Raw genomic sequence first — 10,412 nt, 5'->3', positions numbered from 1 at the left:
TTTAGTCAGTATATATTTATTACATTCCTGTGTAGGTAGATATTAATACCTATTTCTGTGCAAATGAATACTGAATACATTATTTAGTCAGTATATATTTGTTACATTCCTGTGTAGGTAGATATTAATACCTATTTCTGTGCAAATAAATACTGAATACATTATTTAGTCAGTATATATTTATTACATTCCTGTGTAGGTAGATATTAATACCTATTTATGTGCAAATGAATACTGAATACATTATTTAGTCAGTATATATTTATTACATTCCTGTGTAGATAAATACTGAATACATTATTTAGTCAGTATACATTTATTACATTCTTGTGTAGGTAGATATTAATACCTATTTCTGTGTAGATAAATACTGAATACATTATTTAGTCAGTATATGTTTATTACATTTCTGTGTAGGTAGATGCTAGTTGTATTCCTGCATAGGTGGATATTAAGTTCAACCTTGTGTAAATAGATATTGGTTACATTTCTGTATAGGTAGATATTGGTTACATTCCTGTATAGGTAGATATTAGTTACATTTCTGTATAGGTAGATATTGGTTACATTCCTGTATAGGTAGATATTAGTTACATTCCTGTATAGGTAGATATTGGTTACATTCCACTGTAGGTAGGTACTGGTTACATTCCACTGTAGGTAGGTACTGGTTACATTCCTGTACAGGTAGGTATTGGTTACATTCCACTGTAGGTAGATATTGGTTACATTCCACTGTAGGTAGGTACTGGTTACATTCCAATGTAGGTAGGTGCTGGTTACATTCCATTGTAGGTAGGTACTGGTTACATTCCACTGTAGGTAGGTACTGGTTACATTCCACTGTAGGTAGGTATTGGTTACATTCCACTGTAGGTAGGTGCTGGTTACATTCCACTGTAGGTAGGTACTGGTTACATTCCACTGTAGGTAGGTGCTGGTTACATTCCACTGTAGGTAGGTACTGATTACATTGCACTGTAGGTAGGTACTGGTTACATTCCACTGTAGGTGGGTACTGGTTACATTCAACTGTAGGTAGGTGCTGGTTACATTCCACTGTAGGTAGGTATTGGTTACATTCCACTGTAGGTAGGTACTGGTTACATTCCACTGTAGGTAGGTGCTGATTACATTCCTGTATAGGTAGATATTGGTTACATTCCACTGGAGGTAGGTATTGGTTACATTCCACTGTAGGTAGGTACTGGTTACATTCCACTGTAGGTAGGTACTAGTTACATTCCTGTACAGGTAGGTACTGGTTACATTTCACTGTAGGTAGGTACTGGTTACATTCCGCTGTAGGTAGGTACTGATTACATTCCACTGTAGGTAGGTACTGGTTACATTCCGCTGTAGGTAGGTACTGGTTATATTTCTGAGTACTTTTAATATTTTTTTCTGCCTTAATTGAGAACTGTACTTTACCTTTACATTGGAGGTTTACCTCAACAAGTTCACAGGTCAAATTATGATATGTGTTTTAAATTCATGATCATCCACGAGTACGCCGACACCTAACCTCCACGAACTAACAAGATAAAGTCAATGAACTTAACTTTTCCGCCATCATATTGGAAGGTGAAATTTCTTTTCAGAAAAAAGAACTCTCATCGACATCTAGAGTTTGTCAAATAATTTATATTGTTCCTCAGACAGGCATCATCACTGAAGAGCATTCAAGCAGTAAGAAATTGACGTCAGCTGGCTATACGATACGTGCACCTTGAAACATGTGACTAAAATAACTGGCTATACGATACTTGCACCTTGAAACATGTGACTAAAATAGCTGGCTATACGATACTTGCACCTTGAAACATGTGACTAAAATAACTGGCTATACGATACTTGCACCTTGAAACATGTGACTAAAATAGGTGGCTATATGGTACTTGCACCTAGAAACATGTGACTAAAATAACTTAAAAGCAAGTAAGATTATGACGTGTTCAAAAATGGTTTAATTTATCAGGAAGGTAAACCTCGGAATTCACGTATCAAACATTTTGAACTACTGACCAGAGGAAAAAGTCAAACAACGCCACCCGCCGTCACAAGGGATATTTGGACCAAATACCGGAGTTGACTCTTGCTGTCAGTTTATAAAGTGCTCACAGTTGGAAGTAAGGAACGTATCGAGTAACGTCACGTCTCGAACTCTGGACTCTTCAATCCGTAGTTACGTTAACTACTTAGCTACTCTAGACTCACAGCTTGACAAAAAAAGAACTATTTCAAAGGACCAGTTTGTTTGTTTTTTTGTCAGTTTAAAATTCTTTTGTTTCGAGATAACACAACAGAGATAAAACACTGTTTAACGCGTTAACTGGTCATTAGATGTAGATTATTTGTTCTTCATACCATATTAGTTATTAGTTAGAAAATGTGGTAAAAAGCGTTAAAATAATTCATTTCGAATATTAATAACCGTGGCTTCAAGACATTATTGTATTGAGTTGTCGAGAACAACACACTATACCTAATAGGTTCACTTCAGATCATGGCCGAGGCAGTCTAGTCCGTTATCCACATAGCAACAGCAATATGTCTGATAAACCAAAACAGAACTCTTTTAGGCGAACCTAACGCGTTAAATGGGCAACTGTTGACTTCTGTAGATCTCGTCTCTTAAGCGACACGGAAGATTTACTGTTAACAGCAACAAATATAGGATCAAAGCTTCTGACCATTGTCCAGGCCAGATATTTTCTCTAATCCTTTCCCAGCTGGCCGCAACCCCAGGGTTGCCCCGCATTAAAGGTGCTCACAGTATGGAGTCACTTTCAAAGTTCTCACAACTGGCGGTTAACGCCTTTATAAGCGTTTCTTCATGGAGAGTACGATTATATAGATCAGCCCCACGAACTGCTTGAAGCAACGCTGTTGAATAGACGCTGAATGTGAGCAAGCTATTGAATGTACACTGGTCAAGCACACTTAATACATTTATGCTGAGTTAAAACACATAACTGCTATATGATGGATGAATGAACAAAATTATGGTGTACTTCAGCGCCCCCTTCCTGACCTTCCCATTCAGATATTCCAAGCACATAGTCTGTGGTAAGCCACCAAATCATTTGCAGCGCCAGAACAAAAGCTTCAGAGCACGTGACGGATCATCAACGGGAGGGTAAATAAAAGGGTGAAGAATTCTAATGGATGTCGTGACAACGTCGATTAAAATTAATTCGTATTTAAAGACACGAAGCTCGTAACTGCTTGTTGCCTCCTATTTTGCATATCTGATTTTTTCTGTCATGATTGTGAGGGTGAGTTAAAAACTCCGGGTAACGTAGAGCAGAGAGTACCAGAGAGAATATGTGGTGAGGTTGTGATAAATTAGACCATTCTCCCCAAACTAACTGTTGCAACGCTTTGCTTTTCCTTACACAACGGGACCGTCATGGTCAAGCGTGTTAAGGCGTTCGACTCGTAATCCGACGATTGCGGGTTCGAATCCTGGTCGCATCAAACATGCTCGCCCTTCCAGCCGTGGGGGCGTTATAATGTGACGGTCAATCCCACTATTCGTTGGTAAAAGAGTAGCCCAAGAGTTGGCGGTGGGTAGTGATGACTAGCTGCCTTCCCTCTTGTCTTACACTGCTAAATTAGGGACGGCTAGCGCAGATAGCCCTCGTGTAGTTTACGCGAAATTCACAACAAACAAAAAAACCTGACACAAGTTTTATTTTTTATGGGTGACAAGAATGGCAAAACGAAACGTAAAACGTTTCCTTACTTGTTTTGATTAAATAATTTGTCATAAGCGATGAAAGAAGGATGTTTTCTTGCAAAAAAAAAAATTAATTTAGTTAAATATTAAGGCTATAATTAAATCATGTCAGGCTGACATGAATTGATAATTTTGTGTTAAACAAGTTTTGCTTTGGTTTTAATTCAGGTGTATGGCAGGGTCGGGATATGCGACGTTAAGTTAAAATATAAATCGATATAAAGTTAATACAATTTTTATATCTCATACGCATAGTTCTCATCTACCCTAGTGGCAGTGAAAGATAGACTCTTCTCGTTCTGACGTCACTAGCTAGTTGAGTAACGAAAGATATATTGTTATACATGACACGCGTTACTATACCTGCATCAAATACAAATACTGAGGTCGATTAGAATACAGAATGTTTATGCGTAATAGTAATTTTATGCATTCTTCCAGACATACCGCACTTAATATCCTATGAAGAATTAATATTTCTGAAATGGTGATGTTTATTTTTTATTACAAAATCTACAAGTGAGCTTTGTTTTTGTTCAGAATTATGTAAAAAGCTACACAATGGGCTATCTGTGCTCTGCCCACCACGGGTATCGGAACCCGGTTTATAGCGATGTGAGTCCACGGACATACCGCTGGGAGCCCGGCATAGCCAGGGGGTTAAGGCGCTCGAGTCGTAATCCGAGGGTCGCGGGTTTGAATCCCCTTCACACCAAACACGTTCGCCCTTTCAACCGTGGGAGCGTTATAATGTGACGATCGATCCCACTATTCGTTGGTAAAAGACTAGCCCAAGAGTTGGCGGTGGGTGGTGATGACTAGCTGCCTTTCCTCTAGTCTTAAACTGCTAAATTAGGGACGGATAGTGCAGATAGCCCTCGTGTAGCTTGCCTGAAGTTCCAAACAAACAAACGTACTGCAGGGCCACTGGGAGCGTTTAAGAGATAATTTGTTAAAGCCCAGATATAAAACAACGCTAATTGTACATAACTCGTCCATTTGACTGTGACACTTAAGTTCAACTGTTAAACCCATTTTTTTTAATCCAAGGATTAATAAATATGTTGAGGTAAACCTGAAAATGGGTCCTACAATATATTGATTCTTTTCGTATCAATCACTAGCATCAGAACATGGAGTTCCTTGAGCAGTTAGTTTATATGTATATCCATATGACCAAAGCGAATGTTTTGGGTTTATTAATTATCTGATGTAAAAATGTTCTGAAAATTGATACAACACATTATATGTTATCTTTAGCATATGACAATACTGTCATAGGTTATTCATATCTATCAATTTTTTTAAGAAAATATATTTACTTCGGCTTTTGCTTGTGGCAACGACAACTTGTCAGGTTGGAGTCAGATTACTTAAAGATGTGTTTTATCATTTTTAACTCAGAATGTTGTGCGGCCACTGGATAGAACCAATCAGAACGGGGTGTGAGTCAATTGACAGCTAAACCTGTCAGCTGTTGGAGATGAATCAAGGCACGGACCAACGGCGACAGAGCAAGACGTGCGACATTCCGATGGAAAAAACAACAACAACAAAAACGAACTAGTATATATAGAGAGCAAAAACATCACGTTGCAATGATTAATGGCAGCTTATGTCCCGATCGGTACCTGTACGCTGTGTGATGTATGGCTATCCCTTTCAGCATTGCCTAATGGACGTAAACAATGTTAGTCGAACGAACAAGAGAGAAATACTACCAACACGCCCAGTCAAACTCATGCTGAACGTAAGTGTGGTCGCCATCGGTTGGCTGCAATAAATTTTCTCTTTTGACGTCAGACACGAGGCTCCAATTTGCTTCTTTAATAATACAGGCAATACGAAGGAGTATTTTACAGTCTTACACTTATCGCATTGCTGCTTATCACAGTCCAATAGCAATTTCTTGGTATGAAATTTCGTACATATTTCGATGGAACGAATTTTATTGATGACGAGGGAAAGTTATAATAATCCATGTTTTAAAAGTCGCACTTAGTTTGTTTTTTTTTCTTTATCAGAGTCGAAGAAATCAGTTTAATATTAAAGTTCAACGCACCGGCTATACAATTATACTTAACGACTCACACGGTGTCTAAGATTAACAGCAAATGTGAGGTCACATTTTTTGTGCTTTCTCAAAGCTTATAATTTGGTTGAGGCACCGGCAGGAGGAGAAGGGGGTAGCATATATTACTGTCGGTTAGCGTCCCCCTCGCCTCCCCTATCCTACATTACTGAAGGGATATGGCTCATGCCAAACGTCCACGACCGGCCGGAGAACCAGACTGCCAATTACCGGGTCTCAGCAGCGCTGACTCTCCGAATTAATGGCGACTCTCTGAAAGCAAAAACTCGAAGGAATTAATCATTATTTGACAGTTCTCCAATCTCCTTGCAGCCGTACTCTGAACGAAATAATATCCTAACCTCTAGTCTGTTTACGCCGAAAGGTGGAGAGACTGAAGGCTGGCTTACCCAACAAAGGGAATGGTCTTGAGTGGCGTTAGCTGGTAGGGGGAAAAGGGGATACACAGCTAAACATTCGCCAACCAAGTTCCTTCTGGTTCTTCTGAGAGAGGGAAATGATAATTCAGTCAACCAGCTACTACTTCGTGTAACATGATTTACAATCAAAAGGAAATACTGCGATATGTAATAATAAGAGTTACTGAAGTTAATGGTGCGTTTATCGAATACGAAGACAAAGCTCGAAACTGAAACGGTTTAAGAAAATTACGAACATTTTGAGCGTCAAAATATTTTTATAAAATAACAGGTTTGCTTACGAAGCGATATTACGACCTGATTAGATTTGAATATTTAATGACGTACGACTAACTAACAGATGGCGCTATTGTTTTCTTGCTCCAGGAAACTCTATGCAGGTGAATCCATCGAGAAATAAAATCTCTGATTATTTGTATATACACCAGTTATGCTACATAGTAAAACTTACATATATATATATATACATATTTAAAGGCAAAATAGCACTACTTACACAATATATACTACTATATCCAGTGTTACTAACTTGTCATGTATGGTGTTCAACAACAATTGTTATTTAATTCACAGACACTATCGTTGAACAGAATATTGTTATATATGTATATACATATATACGTTCGTACGTAAAAATATTTTTATAAATCTTGGATATTCTGTTCTTGATTTTTGTTATCTTGTTTTTTATTGGTGCTTTCATAAAACTAAGATGGTATAAAAATCCTCAGTATATGCTGATTAAACAAATAAAAAATGTCTCGTGCGTGGTTGAAGAACAGTATTTGGATTTATTGAGCGAAGTCAACATAATTCAACAAAGTCGGTGTATAACAACACTAGTAGGTATCTTGACTTGTTTCGTACAAAAATACCAGAGTTATTTGAGGAACCTAATGTAGAAAGCGTGGTGAGTCCTCAAGACTGGATCAACAAATCGAACGAGTTTGTTTGAGGTTACAGGTCTGGACTTATAAATCTTATCTGGAGGGAAGGAACGAGGACCTTTGAATTTAACGAACATCGATGGCTCCCCCCCCCCATGCAAAGCTTTAAAGCGAAAGTTGTGAGTGATGTAATAACTTAAGCATTCTCACACATACACACAAACACACACACATATATATATATATTCTATTTACACGTTTCAGATGTCAGTATAAGACCAATTTCACGAGTTCTCAAACAAAAAAGTTTCAAAGTATGTTTTGTGTTATATACATGAGTAAAATATGGAACTCTGCATAATTCGGTTACTGATGACTCAGTTGAAAGTACTGACATCTGAAGCTCACCCTGTATAAATAGTACTGACATCTGATGTTCACCCTGTATAAATAGCTGCCTATCTTCACGAAAAATCAACCAATATTTTCAATAGTCAAAAAAAAAAAGAGATAAAAGCAGCTTCAAAATGACCAGTCACACGACAGTTTACTTTATATACCACATCCTATTGGCTGGAGTCTTTGGTCGTAAGAACTACTGGTGAGGACACCGGTGACGTAGTGCTGGCGACTGAGGTCGGTGTATTTGATTCGGAAACCAGTGAATCTGGCGGAATAAGTCCTTCTTTTATTCGCTTTTCTGTTTCATTCTCCGGTTCTGAAACCAGATTTTTACCTGGGTTTCGTTGAGCTGCAGAGCCGTGGCAATCTCGATCCGCCGTGCCCGAGTGAGGTACTTGTTGAAGTGAAATTCTTTCTCCAGTTCTGTGAGCTGCTTGGTGGTAAAGTTAGTCCGACCGGAGCCAGCCCCCATAACAGTGGCGGTTACGCCGCCCACGCTGTTAGTGAAGCCGTATTCAGCCTTACTGCCTGAAAAAAAAAAATGTAACTAGAGCAACGACTTATATTTGACACGACAGATTTCATAGATCCAACAAAACAAGTGAGAAACAACTCGAAAAGAAATACAAAATATAAACATCAAGACGTAATTTTATAAGTGAACAGACCACGCAATAACAACACTATATAACAAAATTTCTACTTTTCTTGTTCCTGGGCAAAAAGTGTTATTGCTTATGTTAATTGCTTATGCCTAAGGTAAACGGAAAAGACCTATTTTTCTCTTCAAACTTTGCTTTTGTGACCTGGGAGCGTATAACGAAACCATGATGGGAGACTATATTTAGGGGCTGATATGTGAAAGTGATTTACATTACAGTCGCAAATCTCGAAAAACTACTCACTTCTAAACATTTTTGTATAACTTTAGTATAAATACATGTAAATCTTGATTCATATGTTGTTTTATTCAGACCTTATGTAAATGAAAATGTGCAAATTTGCCCTTTTTTACATAGATTGTTTTGTTTTGGAATTTCGCACAAAGCTACACGAGGGCTATCTGTGCTAGCCGTCCCTAATTTAGCAGTGTAAGACTAGAGGGAAGGCAGCTAGTCATCACCACCCACCGCCAACTCTTGGGCTACTCTTTTACCAACGAATAGTGGGATTAATCGTCACATTATAACGCCCCCACGGCTGGGAGGGCGAGCATGTTTAGCGCGACGCGGGCGCGAACCCGCGACCCTCGGATTACGAGTCGCACGCCTTACGCGCTAGGCCATGCCGGGCCTTTTTACACAGAAAATAGGTTAATTTCTAAATTTCATTATCCAGGTCACAAAAGCAAAGTTTGAAGGGAACAATGGTCATTTTCTGTACTTTTACAACATAAGCAATTAAGAAATAACACATACTATCCAGTAACAACAGTTGTGTTACATAGTGTAACTTAAGCCCACAGAAACTGAACGATTACAAAGGTATTAGAGACCCCACTAAAATGATCGAATTTCATCCAGTGTGGTACTTTCGATGAAAAATGAATTACACGTGTTTCTTCTGCAAACTAAATAACAACAACAACGACAAAAGGATATAGAACAAATAATTATATTCAGAAGTGTTCAATTTGTCTCTACAGCAAGCGTGAATTATTTTCTGACATGTATAGAAGGATGCAGAAAATGGACACTTTAATATACGGATAAAGAATTTGTTCGAATAAATGAAACAAATGAAACTACAGTTCTTGAATAGGATTCAAACATGGGTCTGTCACCACAGCTTCAAAAACATTATGCTAAATCAATTCGTGAGACGTAACTCTGGGATTCTGTTAAACTTCCACCCTTACCAACTGAATAGTGGATAACTGGGTGCGGTGACATCTAAATAGACCTATTAACTTCAATAGTCCCATAAAGTGAACTGAGTCACTTAAGCATTCATCATGGGCTTAATTTCTTGTTAACGAATACATCGTTAAGAAACACGAGACCTTCTTTGAAACTACAGTTCTTGGTGTATACCAATTTTCAAAGCCGTATGCCAGACTCCAGGGTTAACAGTGAAACAAGTAATTTGTTGTAACACACACACGCAAATAAGATGTTCGCGATAGAATTGTATCTAAGTGTATTTAAGTTCGTTCACTTACAGCTAGTTATTATGTTCTTGTATAATCATTTATATGTTTGTGAATGTTTGTTTGGAATTGATGGACTATCTGTGCTCTGCTCGCCACAGGTATCGAAACCTGGTTCCTAGTGTTTTAAGTCCGCAGACATTCTGCTGTACCACTGTGGGGGAAGATTCTGATAAATAATTTATTACTTTTACAGTCGGCTTTACAGTAGGGGACTAGCTATACTCAAGCAGGTGTGTAAGTACGTTTCATACTAACCGGGCGTGAGAATGTAACATTACGTAACATTACTACACGCAGGTAACGCACATTTTACCAAGACTGTATGATATGAAGAATCAACACCCTTTCCTTTCCTCCATATACAAATACTGTTGAGTTACTCAATACAAGGTATAAAACTGCGTAGGAAAATACGTGTAGTGGTTAAGAGATAAAATAAAAATGTTTATATAGTCAAACCACTGAGAAGTTAACTACATATATATATATATATTAATATACATACACTGAGTGAAAACTACTTGCTAGTTTAATCTACAACAACACTTTTATGTTACTCACTACATACGCGCATAGCTCCTACCATAACAAAAATTGAATCCCATATAAAATATATCGTATAAAGTGAGTAACATTAGGCCTTAATACAAATATCATTCGAAGTGAATTGTACGATGGTTCACTCAAAATATTGAATCGAATATAATTTAAAAGCCAG

General features: G+C 38.0%; 1 protein-coding gene across 2 annotated transcripts in view; it reads right to left on the bottom strand.

Moving 5' to 3' along the window:
* Positions 1-6,896: 6,896 nt before the first annotated feature.
* LOC143238773 (homeobox protein Hox-D1-like) overlaps positions 6,897-10,412 on the bottom strand; it is a 29,791-nt gene continuing 26,275 nt past the window's right edge. The window contains exon 2 of one of the 2 annotated variants that reach the window (XM_076479308.1): positions 6,897-8,070. In XM_076479308.1, coding sequence (XP_076335423.1) covers positions 7,829-8,070 — 242 coding nt within the window. In that variant the 3' untranslated portion in view covers positions 6,897-7,828. The remainder of the gene's footprint in view (positions 8,071-10,412) is intronic. The other variant, XM_076479317.1, reaches the window with a different exon arrangement.

The sequence above is a fragment of the Tachypleus tridentatus genome, chromosome 2 (genome assembly GCF_004210375.1).
Source record: "Tachypleus tridentatus isolate NWPU-2018 chromosome 2, ASM421037v1, whole genome shotgun sequence".
NCBI lineage: Eukaryota > Metazoa > Arthropoda > Merostomata > Xiphosura > Limulidae > Tachypleus > Tachypleus tridentatus.
This window is presented reverse-complemented; position numbering and strand designations above follow the sequence as displayed.